At 39.4% G+C, this 21,889-nt stretch overlaps 1 protein-coding gene across 1 annotated transcript in view; it reads left to right on the top strand.

Annotated features, from left to right (window-relative positions):
- The window catches only part of KLF12 (KLF transcription factor 12), a 123,153-nt gene extending 122,629 nt beyond the window's left edge, over positions 1-524 (top strand). Inside the window, exon 6 of the mRNA XM_062514792.1 lies at positions 382-524. Coding sequence (XP_062370776.1) covers positions 382-524 — 143 coding nt within the window. The remainder of the gene's footprint in view (positions 1-381) is intronic.
- The last annotated feature ends 21,365 nt before the right edge of the window (positions 525-21,889 follow it).

The raw sequence follows: 21,889 nt of genomic DNA, 5'->3' as shown, positions 1-21,889 counted from the left end.
ATTCACAGCAGTTTAGACACAGGAGGAAAAACGTGGTATTAGACAGGATGAACAGATTTGTTGGTTGGAAGGTATACTTCGCTTCATTCTAATGAAGAATGGAAACAGAGCATTATAGATGGTAACAGTTGAATTTAATTCTCTAGGAGTAAGTCCTAGGTTTTTTAAGTATGCTCTCATCTAGCTCCTCAGTGTCCTCAAAACATAGTGTGCTGGTGTGGGCATGGAGTCCACTGGGGGGCGGACTTGAATTATGTATTGTCTCTCTGACTGGGAAAACTGCAAGTGAAACCTCTGATAGATAGAGCATTGCATAAATCACATAAGCACTGGTATTAAATTTCTCTTTCTAGTATCAGCTTCTTGTTGTTGTTTTGCCAGATCATCAAATAAAGCTATCAGTAGGTATCAGGTGTGATGGAGAGCCTTTGGGGCTCTCAGGCGTCCTCGCAGCTCAGGTTTATCAGCTCTTTTTGCAAGGAGAAACTGTGAGAAATTGGCTCGCTGGACTTGCATTGAGTTAGCTTCTGCTTCAGTGAACTTAAACAAAATTACTAATGTGTAAATCCACAAAGGAATAATCTTTAAAAATGACAAAACCAGCAGCCATGGGTTGCATTCCCTGTTTGTGTTCATCTGTGTTGCGCTTGGCGCACAGGTGCTGGTGTTGGCCCCAGGAATAGGGAGAGTGTAACTGCTGTTTCCAAGGGGTGCAGCCCCTTGTGGGACTCACTTTGCTGCTTTTACTTTGAAGATGGAGAGGGAAACAAATCAGAATGTAATGTTATGATCTGTAGTGGCTATTTCAGTCCTTTTCGGCAATACTGAAGTTGCCATTAACACTTCCAGTAGGACAGCTGAGTCCTACAGACTGAATAATACAGGTTCTTTCCACTATATGAACATCTAAACATCTGAAGTTGCTCATGGTTAAATCCAGTTCTAGTTCATCATGACTACCCCATTACCACATGGAGAAGCCTAAGAAGTTTAAAACATGGTGTGAATCATCCTGAAGAAGTCAACAAAGAAAGAAGATGCCTGCTTTGAGGTTATGCAGGACATAATTTTAGTGTCTGAAACACAAGCGATTTGTTCCTTGTCTCTCACAGGATTTTAATTTACAGTAGTAATAATCTGCAGTCTGTATTTCTGTGCAACCTTATTTCAGTTGTTAGTTAAAAATTTCTGGAAGAACATGACAGTGCAGCTTTCTGGGGTCAACAGCTGCAAAAGCGTGGGACTTCCCAGGTGGCATGAAGTGGGAATGGATTTAATCCATGGGTATAGGCACCATATATCCACAGGCTTGGCTTTGCTCCTGCCTTGGTAGAATGGAGGAGGCCAAGGTCTGTAACCAGAGCACTTTGGTGGGACAAAAAAGATACTGGGCTGCAACTGCTGCTCTTCATCTGTGAGCCCCAGTCAGCACTGGGTATGAATCACCCTTCTCAGTGCTGCTGCTGCTGCAGTAGAGGGGCTGCTCTGTCAGGCTCTTACAGAGCCAGGCTGAATATAGCCCCCAGGCCAAATGAATTTTTTTAGTGTTTGGTGCCTTGTCCTTGATCAACGCCTATATCATACCTGAGAGATGAGAGCAAATACCTTTGCCACAGACGTAATGAAACCTATTTGTCAGTGTCAAGGGGTCTTCAGCAGTTTTACATGGAGACAGTAAACATCTCAGAAGCACAGATCTGTACCTGAGAAAATGACAGTGTTCCCTCCCCAAGATGTTCTTTTGTAGCTGGATTGAGACACCACCCTAAAAGAGAGAGGACTAGTGAGTACATGGGTGTTTTATTTAGTCTGTGCTTTTTCAAACATTGCATTCCTCTCACTCACTGTTGCTCCATATATTATTTTAATATGAAAGGGCCCCTGTCATTAGTCTTTGTTCACATTTTCCTTTGAGCGCTTTCAGAGTGGACTTAAAAAGTCAGAGGCACTAGAAAAGCTATTTTTGTTCTGTAGGTTTTAAAACTCCATTCATTACCTGTTGTTTTCTTAAGGTCTCTTTAATGCCTTTTCGTAACTATAAGTTCCAGAGAGATATTTACAGATTTGTAATCCCTTATTTAGACAAATATTGGGAAAATGCAACATTTTTAAAAATAATCTGTCTGGCTTTTATGTGAACTGTGTAGATTTTTGGTCTAACACCTCTTTGTCACCTACCCTCCAGACTCACTCTTCAAAACCCCAGCTTTTCTTTCTCATGGCCTGTGTTCTCCTTATCCCTGAGCTCTTCCTGTACTATGAAAATCTGTCAGGTGAAAAAGTCTCCAGCAGCAGGTTCATATGCTGTTTTAGAAACTGGGAATTTAAATAAACAAAGCCAATCTGAAAATTAATTTGCTTTAAGTAAAATAGGAGGTTCTGTTTGTGGTGGGTGATGCTTTTACTTTTTAAGAAATACTTTCTTTTAGTGTTTAAAATTTACTGCCAGTTTCAATAAACAGTAAAGCTTACCAATGAGAAAACGAGTATATTTCACAGGAGTTCTCCTTTCTAGCCTTTCTGCTCTTTCTTCATGCAGGTTCTCTTTAGAAGATAAACAGATTATTTAATGAATAAGACCTTAGCATATTCCCATTGATGTGGCTGGCTTCACATTTCAGAGCAGAAATATATTTAAGAGCAGATGTCTCCTGGTGCAGTATGTGCAGAGGTGTAAGGGCAGGCTCACCTGAGCCACCACAGACTAGAAAGGTGATGCAGAAGTGGGAACCTCTGGATGTAGTGAGATAGTTGTCTGAGTCCAACTAGTTACAGGCAGGTGTTCATACCAGAAGGAGCTTGTACATCCAGTTCTCTTCCAATAGCTGCTCTGTGGAAAGTTAAATGATTTCATTTCTGGCACATTTTTGCAAGCTCTGAATTCACCTTACACACAGGGAGTCATTCCTCTGCATTGTAGGTCTGATGCTGTGCCGGTATGGAAGAGTGCCCGTGTGGTTATTCTGAGGCACTTTGATGGGAAAGCAAGTCTGATTGCATCTGTGATTACTTTCAGTCTCAAGGTTATGAAAAATATTTTCAACAGTGCCCCTTGACTTTGTAAATATGGGGTGCATATGTGTTTTGTCTGTGTGTGGCACGAGGGAATAATGATAATTTCATTATGCAGAATAAGATTTTTTCTAAGCCAACCATTTAGTACTTAATGCTCTACCTCCAAAGAACTGCAGTTCATCTAAGGTCTCTGGCATGATTGTGGTCTACCATGTGTAGCCCTGAAGTGCCATGAAGACAAGAAAGATGTCTTTACTCCCACTACTTCCAAAACACTTTCCCAGATGTTACACCCAGACCCAGGAGTAATAAATACACAGTACAGGGTTTCCAGCTCTTGTAGCCCACTCAGTCCCCAGCAGAGGGAACAAAAATTTGTTGCTGGTGATACCCCATGTCTTTTGGGAAGTGTGTCTGAAGTTGCTCGTGCCCATCCTGTCCTTGTCAGGGCAACCTTTGATTGGAAACAGTCTTTGAGACTGAAGAATGCTCAAATCTGCAAGTAAGTGTAATAGAAGCATTTTTTAAAAATGGGGGTTTTTTCAGGTTTTCTTCTTTTCTGCTTTTTTTTTTTCTTTTTTTCTGTGCATAAAAGTAAAAAAGAGGTAGGTCATGAAAGTAAGTGTTTTCACTCTTCACTTTTTTGCATATAGGCTGTTAGAAACATGGGTAAATTCTACAAAAACTTCTTGTTTCATTGGAAAGTAAAAAGATCTGATGAAACCTGTGTAGTATGAGGTGTTAGTTTCTGCACTTCAGTGTTTTCCCCACATAGGATATTAAATAGTGGTATTTTGGTCACGTTAATGAGCTTTCCCCTTATCCCTTGTCATGCATATTTTTGTCGGTTAATATTTGTCTTTAGTATTATATATATATATATATATAATCTGATTTTTATTGTGATAAAAATTGGTATATCTTCTTTTGGAGAGTTTAGTTCCATTTCCAGCTCACTTAAATAGGAGCTGGGTTTTTTAATGCTTTATTTCTATACACAGCTCAGCACACCAGTGCCCATCCTCTGCTTGAGCCTGACTTCTAGCACAGTGCAAACACCAAATAATCAGTTGTGTAAAACTGTGTGAGACAAAGCTCATCCCTTGGAGCCTTTTAGTTGTTGTTTTGTTTGTTGGGTTTTTTTATTATTTCTTTGGCGGGTTTTCTTGTTGGTTTGGGTTTTGTTTTTTTTTTTATTCAAAAAAAAAAAAGAAGGTCTAAGTTTTATACTGAGAAACATGAGTATTTCTCTTGATGAGCATGGTGGAGTAATGCCAGGAGGAGTGACAGTACCAGCATTGAAGGCAGATGGGTAGGAAAGTGTGACTTGTTTGGTGTCTCCCTTGCAGTTGTAGACCACAGTGGAGGAAAGTTGTTTTATTTGGGAAAGGCCGGACTGAAGCCCAAGCCTGCAGCACCCCAGTTGAGGAGAGTAAATGTGCAGGTCTGCTGGCACCCTCCATACACTTGGCTGCTGATGGAAGTAGGGATCTGTTGCATCACCTTTCCCAAATACTTTAGTGAGTGAAGACTGCTATAAGAAGTAAAACCTCAGTCTTTTCCCACAGCACTGGAAATTCAGTAGTCACATGTATTTGCTCTGTCAGTTGTCAAGAAGAAAACCTCATGTCATTTTCCACTATAGATATATCTATAACATACATATGTTAAGTATGTATGTATATGCACTTAACATATACTTTAAAATTTATATATACACGCCATGTCATGCAGGAAACAAATTTCAGGAAAGTTAATAAAACTATATTTTTCATGAACTGTTGGGATTTGGTCTGGCTCCTGGATTCAGGTGCACAGGAAGAGAGGCCTTTTACATTTCCAAATGTTTCACTTTTTCTGTTTTTACAGGAGTTAAAATTTATCATACTGCATCAGCAGCACCCTTGGCAATGTATGTAACTAATCCTTGTCCTCGAGCATTAATTCATTCATATGTCACATAGTACTTGGTAGGGCCCATTCTGTTCTGGGGCAAAGTCTCTGAGAACCCCAAAAAGAGAAAATGTGGAATTTGCTTGGATTCCACATCTTTCTTCCTTTTCTGTGCATGTGGTTACAGAACAGACCAGAGACTGATATAATGGGTTTGCCTTCTTAAATTACAGCTAATTGAATTTGTGATTTTAGTCCCAAAGGCTTTTTTGCTGGGATTTGTGTTTAAATAGCAACAGACTGGGGCAGCTGTATCCCTAGAGTGGTATGTGGGACAAAAGTAGTAGAAGGAAAGAAGTAGGGTTGCCAAAATAGTACTGGTCTTGCAGAGGGAGTGAGAAGAAGGGCCAGGATGGCAAACAGGACCAAAGCTCATCAGTGCAGTGAAATGAAACCACGTTTGTATGTTTTGATGTGAGAAAAGGACTCCCACCTGAATTATCACAAGTGGAGTTTGTAAATAATGAGTTCGAGGGCTGCCAAAGTGTAATGAAGTTCTGTCTCTTTTTCTATAGTGGAGGTTGTCACTGTGTATTTGAACTGAAGAAATTGTTTTGTTCCGGGTTTCCACATGAAGAAACCATGTCCCTGTGCTTTGCCTAAGTCAGACCAAGAACAAGAAATAAAAACCTGAACTTCAAGACGTGTCCCAGGCAGCACAGTATGTTCCTGTTCTGCTAGTAGAAATTGTTTTGCCAGACTTGCTCAACTGATATGAAACTAATCTCTTCCTGGAAAGATATTTTATTTTTTATTTGCATATTTTGACAATACTGAAACATAAAAGTCAAATTGCATATGTTCACCAAAGAGAGAGAATGAATTAGTAACTGCATTAAGCAAACAATTGAATTAGATTTTTGCATTAAAATTATTGAAAATATTTCAAAGTTTTAAAGGGTTTAAGCTAAGATCTAGCTCTTTCATTACAGAAAGTAAGGTGTTCCTAATGTGTAAGCCATGGCCTTGCTGCTTACTCTCGGCAGTTTTGGGAAGGCTGATGCTCGCTGGTTTGGTTTTCCTACCTGCAGAATGGACTTGATATTTGTTACACAGTACTACTGTGAAGAGGGACTTTTATGAGGGATTAAGTTTTCAAAAAAGCTTTATAATGCACTTCAAAGTTGTAAAGTGCTTTATAAGTGCTCTGTTTTTTCATTAAAAAATTATACTAATAAAAATATCACATCAAATGCAAGAATTGTCATTTTTACCTTTCCCCCATGTCTGAAAGCTAAGCTCCCCTTTTCCTTTGGGAGTGCCTGAGGATGTTCATTATCAGATAGTGTTCTTGCTGTTAAAGGATTCTTTTCTGCCTGAAATTTCTTATTTTTAGTAGAAATGCAAAATCTAATTAGCCATTTGTGGTTTTCAATGTATGATTTCTTCTCCTGGAGTCCTGTCAGTATGGGTGCAGTAGGACTATCCCATATGCTCCAGAAAATTCTGGTGTTTACATGAGAGCTGAAAACAGCTGACATAAATACTACACATTACATATATTGCATAACATCCTGTAGCAGAAACCAAACCAGGAATCACCAGAAGATGCCCTCTACCTCTGCAAAACTGCAGAGCTGTTCGCTTTGACTAGAAAATGTAGCATATCAGACATAGGCAGAGGCATGGTTACTGGCTTATTTATTTTCTTCCAATTTGTTTTGGGCTAAATCCTTATGACCTCACTCTATTTTTTATGGGGGGAATACTTCTCCAAAATAATGACAGTAGAAACTTGGGGCATAAAGATATATATATAATCAGAATTGGGCATGTTCCACCTATTAAACGGTGCAAATTTCCCTAAAACCCATTGTATTTTGTGAATGGGGTAAGTGGTGTCATCTCTTCCATGCCCCCATCCTGTCCGTCTGGAATTACTACACAAACCTATACATCAGGTTTTGTTTCCATGTGCTTTCTAACTTTGTCTTTCACAGGGTGATGAAAGCTTTAAACATAGAAAAAATCTGACTAGATCTTTACCCCTGAGCAGTCCCCTATGTTTATTTCCTTGTTGTCTCTTATTTGGAATAAAAGTGTTAGTAACATTTCAAAACATTGTGTGCCACTGCAGGAAGGACCTGCAGAGAAGTGACATAATAACTAATTATAAGAGTCATGGTGACAGTTCCATGTGCAGAAAAAATGGATATCTATAGGGAAGATATCTGTAGGGAAGAGAATGTAAATGAGAAAGGACATGGCACTTACCTGTAATAACAGAAAAAGAGAGTTGATGCCAGAGGAAGAGAACTGTTTACAGCTTGAGCACTGGGATATTTTCTGTCCTGGCAGTAGACAGTGTTACCTCATGGTTGCCAAGAGCCTGCTAAACTGATGGATAAATGAAACTTAAATAATACACAAATGAAAGGAACTGCAAGTGCACAGGGAGTACATGGGGCAGTTGCAGTAAATAAGGTTCCTCGCCTAAGGAATGAATATAAGCCCAGCTCTGTTTCCTGGAGTTCCAGAACAGTTTCCCTGCTGGCAGAATAACCCATAACTATTTACATGGTGGTTTTGTGGTGTCTTTCTTTGAAACTTCTGGTCTGGCATCAAATGCTGTTGGTACCAGCTAGTTGATGGGCAGAGGCTAACTGCTAGGAACGTCCCACGTGGGAAATTCTGCATGGCACAGAGCAGTCCCTGCTCCTTTCATCTGTTATGTGGCATGTCTTGGGCTGGTACCTACACAAGAGTTTTATTTTTAATAAGGAATGCGTGAATGTCATCGAGTTATAGAGTAAAAGTTCAAGAAATTTATTTCCCTGGGGGAATGGTCTTCCAGATGTCAGGATGCATGAATAAAGATATGGGAAGACAGATGTTGGGCTGTGTGAAGGGTGAAAATTTTTGAAATGGCTGAACAGTGGTCATTATTCATCATTATTAATTCAATATTTGAAGAGTTCTGGAGGATTTAATGAGCTGCAGTTGTAGCCATGTTCTTAAGTGCCTAAGTGAGAGGAGTCATGGTAGGTTAGGAAAAATAATATGGTAAAAGTAATTAAACTAATTTGGTTTGTCGCATCTTGACTACAAAAGGCATGGTTTTGGAGGAATCTTAGAAATAGATGTTGTGCTAATAGAAGATTGAAAAATTACTATTCCCATTTGCAGTGTTGACTCATCCCTTCAAAACTTCGTAATTAACTCCCCCAAGTAATAGAAAATACTCATTTTCTACAGAGAACTGTCGATAAATACTTTTTCATGCTCCAGGGTCCTGCTTGATCTATGCAAATAGCTGTTGTGGTGTACTGTTCACTCTCTATGTATTGCAGGACAAAGCTGCAGAATAGTATCAGAATTTCTCTGTGTTTTGGGATATTTTTGTCCACTTTCAGGACTAAACAATAGAGCTCTCAAAGGCACGTGCAAAAGTAGAGGGTCAGCAAATGTTCACAGCTTCAGACATCTATTTTTAAATTGATAGGTACCTTAAAACTTCACACATTCAGAATATTACACTAACAGGATTTCCTCTTCTTCCAGTTTTCCTTTTCTCCTCCTTCTAATTGCCTCATGTTTTTAGTCTCTTTCTGCAGCTCTTCTTGCTTCCAATTTCGCAAAACTGTCTCCTGTTTTGACTTCTTCATTCCTGTGTTTCTACCACCCCAGGCAAAACTCACACAGCCTCCATTTGCTCCTGAAAGCTGAACAAAATTTTGAGTGTCTGGGTGCATGAGGAGTCAAAATGTGCCCATAGTTTAAGCCAGAGAGTTTCTTAAACACTTAAAGTAAAGTGCTTGCACAGAGGCAGAAGTGTCTGAGTCACAATGGTTGAGTGTTTGACTTCAACTCCACTGCAATCCAGTCTTGAAATGCAAAGAGAGAGAGGGAGAGGGAGAGGGAGAGAGAGAGAGAGATAGACAGACAGACAGACAGACAGATATATATGCACTGCGGTTAAGTTATTCCAGTGTTGTCCACATCCTCATGCACTGCTCTCTGGGTTGCCCTGCTTAGGCCCAGCTCCTCTCTGTTGGTCACACCGAGGATTTCAGCCAGGACTGCTCAAGCTCTCATCAGGCAAAGCTGGTGTGGGATAGCTGACACCAGCTTCTCAGCTTGTAGCAAGTCTGCTCCTATGGTCCTTTCTCCGTCATTTGAACTCCTGGGTCTTCTGGTTTTGACAAACTCAGTGGTTAGTCTTCATGTCTGGGATGACACCAAACAAAAGTTTAAGAGTTAGTAGATGAAGGGAATATTTTTTCTAGCCCTTGGGCTTGTGCATTTAATGTAGCTGTTTAAGAGAAAAGTATTAGTACTATTCTTTCCCTAAAAATTAGACTTGCATAAAACGTTGATTAACTTTAATGAACAATCATATCCTTCACAGTTGTCTTTACAGTGGCCTTTTTAAGGTGTGTGTGTGTGTGACTGTTTTCATATTAGTGCTGCTTTGGCTGTTTTTTTCTTTTTCACTGAATGTATATATTTAATTGAAAATAATGAGAGGTCCTCTTAGGTTGAGCTCGTAAGAATGATTCTCTTTCAATGGAGTGAATGCCTTGCAAGGAATGTGGTCAGTCCTGTCTCTTTCACATAGCTCTGTGAGGGCTGGGTAGGCAGGACTCACTGAGGAGGGAAGCTGGAAGCTACACGTGGGAACTCCAGCTGAGTGATCTGCACTCACATCCTTCCCTCAGTTGATTTCATTTCTTACCTGACATGATACTGTTTTAATGGATGAACTAAAAAAAACCTATTTCTCATGCAAACAATAATTTCTGCACTGGGCACCCTGTTTTCTGCTGAGGGAAGGAAGATGTAGAATTCTGTGTACCAAGGGGAAGGATTTAAGGGATATCTTTAATATCATTATTTGTGATCTGTACAAGGGGATCAAGTGCACCCTTAGTAAGTTTGCAGACGTCACCAAGTTAGGGAGTGTTGATCTGCTGGAGGGTAGGAAGGCTCTGCAGAGGGATCTGGACAGGCTGGATTCATGGGCAAAGGCAATTGTATGAGTCAACAAGGCCAAGTGCTGGATCCTGTGCTTGGGTTACAACAACCCCTTGCAGCACTGCAGGCTGGGGGAAGGGATGGAAAGCTGCCCAGCAGAAAAGGATGTGGGGATGCTGGTTGACAGCTACTGAACATGAGCCAGCAGAGTGCCCAGGTGGCCAAGAAGGCCAATGCCATCTTGAACTGTATCAGAAACAGTGTGGCCAGCAGGGCCAGGGCAGGGATTGTGTCCCTGCACTTGGCACTGGTGAGGCCACACTTTGAATCCTGTGTTGAATTTTGTCCTTCTCATGAAAAGCAGGACATTAAACTGCTGGAGTGTATCCAGAGAAGGGCAGTGGAGCTGGTGAAGCATCTGGAGCACAGATCTTAAGCAGAATGACTGAGAGAAGTGGGGCTCCTCAGCCTGAAGCAAAAGAGGGTCAGAGAGAACCTTTTTCCTTTCTACAAATACCTGAAAGGAAGTTGTTGCAAGGTGGGGGTCAGTCACTTCTCCCAGATAGTAAGCAATAGAACAAAGGGAAATGGCTATCAGTTGCACCAAGATAGATTTATATTGGATATTAGGAAAAAAATTCCTCACCCTGGTTGTCCAGTGAAGGAGTTGAATCTCCATCCCTGAAGATGTTTAAAATTTCAGGTGTTTTTAAGTAAGAATCCAGAACCTAAGAAATATCTGCTGTCTGACAGTGTCTGTGGCCAAAGAAGCCAATCAAGGCAGTGTCTGGTGAGCAAGAGAGTTTAAAAGTGTGTTGAGGGATGGGCAGGACAAGGGCTGTACTTGGAAAATGTTGATCTGGTGTGATGAGTGTGTTGGAATCAACCTGCCAAGTTGGAGGGGGTACTGCTATATTTGTACAGTCACTGCACCAACTGTTTGTGGCAAGAATATCTACGTAAGACTGGTGAGCACATTTTGTAACACTGTCATTGGCAAGAGTGTGCATCCCTCCATCTGCCATGTAGCCTGTCCCTCTCACAGCAGCTGCTGGATTTGAGATGCCCAACACTGTGGCCACTTGGTGGCAATGAGCACTATTTGGTGCTCTGTGTTTGGTCGGGGAGTACAAAATTGTCTAGGCTGAGTTGCTGCTGGTGCAACTACAGATTGTGGACAGAGCCCTGACTGCTGGGCTCTTCCCACAGCAACTGTTTCCCACCCCCATCTGACATCAAAACTGCAGCACAGCCCAGGTGGTGCACAGGAGGTATGACCCAAGGAGCTCAAATGTTGCTGACAACCTCGCTGACATGTCGTGCTGATGTCTGTACAGCACTCAGTTTCCTTACAGAGGCCATTTCAGCTGGATTTTTCAGGGCTGTTTGAACTTTGTGATGATACTCTTACTTGAGGATTTTCTTTTGAAACCAAGGGCTCTCCACAGAGTGTTTATTGACTTTTGAAGAGACGCAAGGAGGGAGGTTCTGCCTGTGAGAAAGCAAGTGTTGCGTCACTGGTTCATATAATTGAAATAGTTTCTTGCAAGCTGCTCATGATTCATAAGAGATAATAAATAACTGAAGAATGATTGTGCCTAACAAAGGAAACAGTTGTTGCAGAGATTTTATTTTGTTGTCCATGTTGTGATTAGCTGGTTTCAGAAGGGGAAGTAAAATTTTAGACAGAAAAAAAGGAAGATAAATACAGACCTCACACAGTTTCGTCAATTTTGGTTTATGCTGAACTGTGGGATCAAGGTAACTGCCAAGAGCATTTCTATAGACACTGAAGGTGTCACTGAAGGTGAGTGATAAAAGTCACAAAGAAGTCTAGCCTAAAAACATGGCAAAAATGGGATTTTAAACAGTTTGCTTTATGCAAGCACAAAATCCTGTTTGGCTGTATTAATCTTCTCCTCTGGCATGATACAGCATCATTCTTACCCTTAAATATAAAGCAAGATGGTGAGATTTTCCAAAAATCTACATTAGCTCAGGTCTGAGCTCACTAAAGTAAATGGATATTTATGAGCAGTGTTGTGCAAGTTGCATGGCTAAGTACATTTAAAAATTGCACACCATTCCTAGTACCATTTTATGCAAAATTAATTTTGCTGAAAGTAAATGCAGTAAATAAAGAGCAGGTTGTGCAGATATAATTTTTATGTTTCATTGGGAAATTGTAGTTGATTTTTACCAGATTACTAAGAAACATCTTGGAATGCTGTTTACACAAATATTCAGAAACCTTCATAAACATTGTTGAATAATGAGAAGTCTGTGTCAGCCCATGGTAAATTGCAGAGATATCAGGTAATCTGGTCACTTGGGGAGAAAGTGTAACCTGACAAGACGAGGGTTGCAAACTTGTATGGTAATCATGAGAATAATTACATAGCCCCGTGTCCTGATGTTAATCCTCACATCACTCCTGCAAGGTAGGATCTATATTACTGCCTTAATCCTCTTGATTTTCTTAGTCATGTGAATGCCACAGGAATGATAAGTCTCAAGGCTCTTCTCCTTACATTCAGCAGATCCCAGTACCTTATAATTGTGTAACTTGGCATCAAGCAACCCCTAGGCAGTGCGTGTTCATGGGAAGCGTGCAGAGGGGATTGTGGGGATTAATAGCAACAAGGGGAAAGTCACAACCTGTTTTTCCCCCTTCCTCTCTTTCTTTTGTTTCTCCCAGGAGAAAAACCCTACAAATGTACCTGGGAAGGCTGCACCTGGAAGTTTGCTCGATCCGATGAACTGACGAGGCATTACCGCAAGCACACGGGAGTGAAGCCATTCAAGTGTGCAGACTGTGACCGCAGCTTCTCCCGCTCGGATCACTTGGCGCTCCACCGCCGCAGGCACATGCTGGTTTGAGAAACGCTACCTGTTCCAGCCGAGTTTAAGAGCTGGGTCTCTTAACTACCCACAGTGAATTCAGCAGGGCTGAATCTCCCTCTACAGTGTTAACAGGCAGAGCTTTCCCTGATGTCTGTAACAGAAAATAATAACAAATTTTAAAAAAAGCAGGAAAAGAAGTGCCACTCTTCTCCTTGCCATCTGAAGTTAACAGTGTCTGCCCCTCAGCATGGCTACCCCCTGAAAGTGTCATCACAATCACCTGGGAAATAGCAGCCGAGATGCTACAGGAATGGGCATTATTTTACATGCTGCATCCTTTGACAAAAATGTTTATAGCTTGTATGTTTTCTCAGCTGCCAGACATTCTGGTCCTGAAAAAATCACTGCTGATTGGAGGATAGATACCACGGACTGATGATGATGATGATGATGATGATTATGATGATGATGATGAGAGTAAGACCGCTAGATCTGTATTATGCCATCTTTTCCCCTTGTTTCCAATACCATCTGGCCGGTGTCAGCACTGCACCGGAGCTGTGCTACAGACAAGCTGCGTGTGAGCAGGCAAGAAGATTCTGCTGGAGAGGTCCCACTGCCGGAGCTGGAGGGTTGCTTGATCAGACTTTTGCAATAATGATGGTGGCATTTTAATATCATACCACAATTTGTCATTATGCCCTAAAGGACACCAGCCATTTAACCTTTTTCTTTTATCTTTTTTCCCTTTTTTTCTTTCATTGTTGTTGTTGTTGAAGTCTGTAAAATAAGCAAAGGGCAGCAGCATCTCTGCTGAAATATCATATTAAGTATCTGTATTTTACCATGGACTTACTTAGATCCATTTTTTGATTTGTGTAGAAAGAGTCCATCTTAAAACTACTACCCTATTCTCAATGCGCCGTTTTTTTTCATGCAGCTATCCTCTTCCCCACAGCCATTATTTGAACCCAAGGAAATAGTCAGATCTTGTACTTGCTGGTACCAAGGTTAGTTGGTATAGCCATTCATGAAATGGAAGTGAATTTACCATCAAAACAAAACAGAAGAAACGGCTGCGTCTCTTGCAGAGAAAAAGCAATAATGAATAAATGGCTCTTGAGACAATAATTTACTCCACACCAAGAGAAGTGGGGGGTATGCAGAAACAGCATGCAAGATTTAAGCATTTAAGTTAATCTTTTTGCTGGTGTCACTGACCTGCTAGGTGCCACAGTTAAGTAGTTTTATTTCCTTTAACATAATACTTGTGTCTGGAAAGCAGGAAAGATAAAGGAAAGAGTTGAGGTAGTAGATGAACCATAAGTAGGACAGAGAAATATTTCTGCAGTGGTGCTCTGCAAGACATTATATTTCTCCCTGGGAGTTAGGGAATAACAAGATTTTGCCAGCTGTCTAGTATGATATAAATGGCCCTCTGTATGGGTACCAGTGGCTGACTCTGCTGGGATTTTCAAACCAAGCCTTTTCAGATTAAATAAAAGGAAATTCTTGATCATTCCCATACAGCCCTATAATTGCAAACCAATTTGTATTAATTGAATTATGTAGGAAAGAGAGAAACTCTTAGTCATCAGTTATTCATGCAAACAGAATAGTGTTTTTCTGTTTTCTTTCCTCACAAGGATCTGCCTATTCAGCTAAATTTGACAAAGGGGAAGCTTGGCAATATTTTCCAAGTGTTGAGATTTTCATAGCTTAGAGATGAAAGATGTAAACATAAAGGTCTTTTGCAATGCATTTAATTATGAATATTTTGTTCCAGGAATTGCGCAGATTAAATTTGTGATGCCAGTTGTTTGTTTTTAAATATTTTACTATCTCAGTTAATATCAGATTCCTGAAGTAAATGTAGTAATGTTGGGGGAATTCTGAAATCAAGGTAATCTTTAAGAAAAAGCAACATCCAGAGTACCCATACAGATGCAGAAGCAATTACAGTTAATTGAGGATTAATATGACTGGGATAATACCTTATAATAGCACTCACAAGACCCCAGAGCTTGATTGTCTTTAAATATCCTTAATATTCCCCAGTATGGAGAGTTTATCAGCTCTCTGAAAGAACTTACTACTGTTAAAGGTCAGGCTTCCCACTGCCGAGTGGTCAGCAGAGAAACTCAACACAAATTATTCACAGCCGTTGTGGGAAAAATGCCTCTACCAGTTCCCATTGACCATGTTGGTGGTCTACTTCCATCAAATTCGATGACATCCTAGAACCCATCTCCAAATCAGGGACAGAGCAGGGCTTTTGGATAGACCACAAGGCATTGCAGGGCAGCAGAACTGTGTCTTTACCAGCAGCATTACTACTGTTGATTTAGAAAACTGGTTATCAAAGTATTGTGTGTGAGGTGCTTCATGGATTATGTCCGAGGTCTGGTTTTTGTGTACTTCAATATCATCCCCTTAAATGCATTTGCCATTGCTGGCATTTAGGGAAAGAAGTCAGGCCAGGTAGAACTCCATTGATAAAATTTTTTTCCTGCCCAAGAATATTTTACCAACTAATTATTTGAATAGCAGTAATTCAGTTGAAGAACCAACGGCATACAGAAGTCCTTTTGGGATCTGTGATTTTTTTTTTGTTTTCTCTCATAGAAAATTATGTTTGCTTGAGCATAAACTCTTACTGGGCATTCTGTTAGCATACAGGAGGATGTGATGTTGCTCTCAAAGGCAGGGTGCAACTGGGAGAGATCAGTGTTCCTCTTTAGGCTTCCCCTGTAGTCAGTGAAGACAGAGAAACAGCAAGAAAAATGGAGAGGTCTTAAATTTTAGCATTCAGCTTTGAAATGGCTTGTGGAAGAGCATATGTGTGACAGACCCTGGAGAGGCTCGTCTCCCAAGGCTGAGGTTGGTCTGTGTGAATCCCTGGATTTTCAGCTGGTTGCCTGTTACGTCATGCATTGGAAACACTGCAACAGAAAGAGGGTCTGGTTTTATTGAAAGAACCCCAAAGTGATAGAGGGTTAAAGCAGCACTGATGCCAAGGGACACAGGCACAGAGTGTGGCAATGGTAGGAGTCAGAAGCCAAAAGGTAAAGGAGTGTGTGCTGCCTTTTGTTATTTCTCAGGCAGGAAGTACATCCTCAGCCTCCAGCACATATGCAAGGGCTTCTCGTGCTGCTGTCACCTGTAGACAACTTGTGCAACCAGCAGTAGTCCACCACTGGGTTTCAAGTCCACAGTATGAGGTTGATGAGGTTCTCATTCATACCAGCACCTGCAGGCTTTGATTCCAGTTACTCTGTGGGATTATTTTCTGGCCTTTGTCCCCTTCAGAAGTATTTTAAGAGAAGTTACTTGGTAGGATGGGGGTGTTTGAATGTGGAGCTGATGTCCCCCAGATCCTCAGTGTGTCTTTGCCTTTATTGACTGTAGTTCAGACCTGCTAAGTTTCTGTGCTCATGCAAAGACCATAGGTAATTGCTCCAGGGTAGTTTCCTCAAAAATCCTGGTATCCCACCACAGGTCTGTAATGTTTCATGGCTGTGTGGCAAAGGCTTACATCATGTGTAGCATGCAGAAATACCAGATCTCATCCTGACATGATCCAGTAGGTCCATCTTCATTGAACAGTTAGAATACACAAATACACAGTGTCCCTTTCCTTCAGAAAGACATAGATTTCAGTCCACCATGCTGTGACATTGCATATTACAGCTTGCAAGGGAAATTATGCCATGAAGTGTCAGATTTCATATATTTTCAGAAGTTCTAAATGAATTTGTCAGGAAACCTCAGCAGCCAGCATTTTAGGAAAATGTAATGAGCAAACACCTTTGATACAGAGCTTTTAAAATTTCTAATAATGTCATTATTTTTTGAGCACCCCTTATATTCTGCACTGTAAAATTGGCTCATTTAAAAAACAGTTTTTACTTGGGGATGAAGATGCAGTATTCCTTAATCTCTCTCATACTTACATAATTAGTTAAATAGTTTTAGACTGACTTGTATATATGATTATTTGCTGCAGTAATGTGTAACAAAATCAACAGTGTTGAAAATTACATCAGTGATGTTGATGTTTGGGTAAATTTGAAGTGCAGAGCATGGACAAAAAACTGGACAGCCGTTCTCCCCTTTAATAATAACAGTGATCATAAGTCCGCTTTTCCATTAGCCACACTGAAAATGTATTCTAGTTGCCATTTATAAATTTATCTTCTGATAATAAATGCTGTTTAATGTAAAAAAATCTCTTTCTCCTTTATTGAAGGTGGGCATCTCAAAATTAGAGTAAGTGAGACTAATAATATCCCACTTACTTTTTAGTTTTAATTTGGCTTTGGAAAGGTCATTGTATGAAACTACATCTTCCACAGCAGTCAAGTCTTAAGATCGTTCAATAAATCCATGCTACTCCCACATGTTCATCCTTACCCACATGAATGTGAACCCCAGCACTTCCAAGTGTCTCTGCCCATGTGCAGGTAATAAATAAGTTTACTTAAAATTAAAATTTTGGGGAAAAATAACTCAAAAAAAAAAAAGAAGAAAATCAAGAATTTAGAATAAACACTTTATGGAAAATACTACCTTTAGAAACCAGCTCATGTTGTTGTGTTATACCTTTGCCTGTGGTATATGACTGGACAATTGCACAACGAAATTGTATTTTCACAATTTTGCTATAGCATAGCAGTTGCTGTGTAATGCATGCTTGTGAAGTCATGCCCACCGGAACACTGAAGAGGCTTAAAGTCTCCACAGTAAATCAGGTTTTGGCATAAAAATGTAACTGCAAGGATACTGCATCTTTACAAATCAAAGTAACTTGAAAGTATTTTACTGTACTTGGAACAGTTAAAATATTCTGTAATATACATGACAATGGAGAAGTATTTTCCCACTCACAGTTTTACATGGGGTGTTAAATAGCTTAAATTAAATACATTTTTAAACAATCCTTACCTTCAGTTTTCATCAGGAAGACTGTTAGGATAATGCCTTGCAAAGCTTAAACACGAAACCCAAGAAGTAAATGGTTCTGTTTTATCAGAGTGTGTTTTCTCTGCAAAATAGTGGCCACTTCTTTGCTGTTTTGCAGATGGTGTGTGATATAGCTAAGTTATACTGAGTCCTTCCATGTCAAATAAGTAAATGCGCTTATGTCTTTGACTGAATAAAGGAAAAAAACACTTAAAAAAATGAAAACCATATGAAAGGCTTGGCAGTTTGTGATTTCTTTTTTTCCTTCTGGCATTTTACAATGAACTGCAGATACAGGAGTGGGAAACACTCATATGATTTTGTTTGTTCTTGTATTTCCCCAACTACAGTGCATCCTGATTAAAGGTTGCAGAGCTGAAATAGGGCAGCTGTTTTTTGCTGATTTCGGGGGAGTTAAGTCTTCTAGATGCAGTAACATGTCAAGAATATCCATTGTAGCAGGACATTTGAAACACACATACACTTCAGTGAGACAGCCTGAAATCTATTTTAAAGGTGAAACAGAAACTGAAAGTGCCTGTAACTAGAACTGATGGGATGTTCCTATACTTTTACACAGCAATAACTTAATGGGATTCTGTTAACAATAAGGTAAAAATGAAATTTTACTTGGAGAACAATAATGCAGCACAGAAACAAACACGAAGTGCCATTTGTATGTTCACATGTTGAGATACCGTGTTAGAGGTTTTAGTTATTTTCTCAGATAACATCTGTCATATATTTGTAAGAAGAAAATAAATCTTAGTTTACAAATGACTTGTAGCTGTGTACCGATTCTCAGTAGGTGTGATTGGAGGTCATTGTCAAAGCAGTGTTTTAGGGAATTTCTTCCCGATTTATGTTGGATATGCCTGTGTATCCAGGGTATTCTCTAGTGAAGTAATCCAAACCCAGCAATAAGCCCAATGGAGCTTTTTTTAGGGAATATGGTACAACAGGGATTCTCTTGAAAAATCCTCTGCCTTCAACTCTGGAAACACAAGAGTTCATTCACCTTATGTCTCCTTTCTCTTCATCATGTTATACTCATAGTATTTAATATCATCTTGGTTGACTTCATGAGTGGACAAAATATATCACTTCTCTTTCTTTTGGGGACAAATGAGTGAAAAATTGGGGACTGTCAGTCTAGGGACTGTTTGATTAGCAAACAAGAAGTCAGTATTCCTAAAATGAAGTGTGGAGATTTTTATATTGAGTGGCCTAAACATTTGCATCAGTAGACTAATTGATCTTACCAGAAAATGGCCAGCTGTTATTCTTGCACTCTTTATTTTTTCTCATTTTTTTTGTAAATATTAACTACTGCTAATGGATTCTTGAAATAGCAGCATAGTGCCAGCCCTCATGCTTCTATTTTTAAAAATTAATTTATTGGAAATCAAAATGTAACTTTTCCTGATGCCTTTGCCAAGGAAGATTACTTTCTATCCTCTGAATTTTTACCTGTCATTTATCTAGGCAAAATTTAGTATTTGAAAAGTCCTGCATTTTGTCTAGACTTCTGCTGCCATCAGTGGGTTGTCACTGAAGTCTCACTGAGGCTCATACACAGATGAAAGTGCAGGTGCAAAAACAAAAAAAAAAAAAAAAAAAAGCATGTGGACACACATGTGACGATTAGGTATTCATGCACATGAGTTAATTATGTGGCAAGGTTGCTCATTCAGTAACAAATGTAAATGTTAGCCACTGTCAGAAATAATCCCATTACAATATGCATATACTTATTCTGTTGTCCTGAGTTTAGCTCCAGATATTAAGCACATAGAATAATACAACTCATGCTTGGGATTTCAGGAGAACACCAGGGACTGTGTCATCAGGACAAAGGAATCTAGTTTCTTACCCAGTACCTGAGCCCTTCTTGGAGAGGAGTGTTCAGTTCTTTGTTCTGGAGCAACAACACTATGAGGGGGCACCCTTAAAAAGCTGCCATTCCAGCCCTGCATGTGTTAGTTCTTCAGTAGGAAAAGGGCACCTTGTCTTCACCATCCCAAAATGAGACAGGTTTTTTTTCCCTTCATTCTGAAAAGCAAACTCTGAGTAAGGGTTCTTTCTTTTTCTATTTTTTTTTTTTTTTTTGTGGGGGGAAGGGGTTTAGTCTGTCTTGTTTTGGTTTTACTTTTCTAGATTTTTTAGTTTTATTTGGATTTGGTTTTCTTGGGGTTTTTTTGGTTTTTTTGGGTTTTTTTGGGTTTTTTTTTGTTTTGTTTTGTTGTTTTGTTTTTTTTTTTTTTTTGCTTTGCCAGCATTATTCTATAGCAGCTCATGCTCACTGACTTTGAATTATGAAATAATTACCCTTGTGGTAACTTCTGCATCATTCAAGACAGAGTTTTTCATTCCTCCAGAGAAACAAAACTGGGCATATGAATTTCAGCGGATATGAATTTCAGCTATTGCAAAAATAAGAATAAAAAAATTTCTTGAGATCCTATTGTCCGTATGAATGAACAGCAACGTCTTTCCCAGTTCAGAGTCAGATGTTTCAGTGAGCCAAGTTGCTCTCAGTTACAATGGAAGAGATGGTTCACGCATTGACTTGCTAAACCTTGCTCTGTGCTGTGACCTCAGCATTTGAAAAATAGTAATTTGGTGTCTGATATGGGACCACAGGCAATGGCTTTGATAGATTGTCATAAGCGTGAACCATAAAATACACAAATAGGTTCAGATACCACTTTTCTCCCTCTCCCTGCCTTTCTAGATACAAAAGAGCTTTGGAAAGACAACTTGAGCCAAATCTTCTTGGCTGAACTAATATTTTTCACAATTCAGAGTTGTCATATCTGGTTTCAGACTTTTTCACTGCTCATTTCCATCTTTAAAACATTTGCATGGTCTATTTCTTTCCTGATTGTCCTATACATGGCTTCCTTGATAATGTAAGTTCTTCACTGAACACCTACACAATATGCTCTCTTGACCCTCTGTCTGTCCTTACAAAGTTGTATTTCCCATTTGCACATTTGTAGAATATACACAGAGATAGTTAAGTTTCATGTACCATCACCCTTAAGACCAACCCACACACAGGCACATGCGTTCATACACATCAAGGGAAAGAGAGATTTGGACACTGCTATCAACATGTGGGGTCAAAAATACCATTAAATCAGAAAATTCTTACAGCTGTGTTCAGGAAAAAACAACAATACTGAAAAATATAATTCTTCGCCAAGTTACTTATGGACAAAGCAAATTCCCCGCGGCATTATTTGAGTGAAAACCTAAGGATGGGATTGTATTTGGCCCCAAATTGTTCCTTCTAATCAGGTCATTACCGTTGTATGTACCAATGAGTGTTCATTTGATCCTCCTGTGTAAAAATACAAAAACATCCCGTAGTTTACCAAGCAATTCATTTGGGACTGAAGCTTCACAGCAGTGGAATTAGTATGTACAGCACCTCAATCTTTTTCCTAGATAAGATGCAAAAGGGAGGGCCATTATCGGATACCCCATAGAGATAGTAGTGTCAATAGAGCTCCTACATTTAAAAGGAATAAAAATACCAGTGCTAGCAGGCAAACATATTAGTTTTTTAGACTTTCTTTTGCCTTCTTTTCAAAAGCTTTTAAATACAAAAATTACTTTTCTTCAAAACTTAAAAGTAAACTTCTGAAGATCTAATTTCCCGATAGTTTCCTCTGCATTTATATACTATGTAGTGTTTAGGCAATGCCTATGTTATAAGTTTATTAATATTATGTAAGTGTTGTTCTTGTATTTATGTATAGTGTATGTATTGTAAATATACTCAGAGCTTTTTTTCCTCTTACTGTAAAAAGGTGATTTTTGCCCTATGATAATGTAAAGGGAGTCCCCTAATGAAATTCTGTCAGAGGATGATTATTCCACTCTATTCTCAAAGATTTAAATGAACAAGTGTTATCGTTTTAAATGGTGTCTCAGACATATTTTGTTGGTGCATTGCTTTTCTGTATTCAACTTTCCTATGAATTGAGCTGTGAATTGAAATAGAGTTTAAACCTTTAAATGTATGCATTTGTACAATTATCTGAATGGAGGCATGAAGGTTAAATAAAGCATTTTGTATGGAACAAACCCCCTAATTATTAATGTGGATGACTCAAACCTTCTGGAATACCTAGTTATGAACTTTTTAAAATTAAATCTTTGTTTTCTATAAACATATAGTGATTTTTTTAAT

This window comes from Cinclus cinclus, chromosome 2 (genome assembly GCF_963662255.1).
Source record: "Cinclus cinclus chromosome 2, bCinCin1.1, whole genome shotgun sequence".
Classification (NCBI taxonomy): Eukaryota; Metazoa; Chordata; class Aves; order Passeriformes; family Cinclidae; genus Cinclus; species Cinclus cinclus.
Note: the sequence above shows the minus strand (reverse complement) of the source record. Positions and strands in the feature narration are given on the sequence as shown.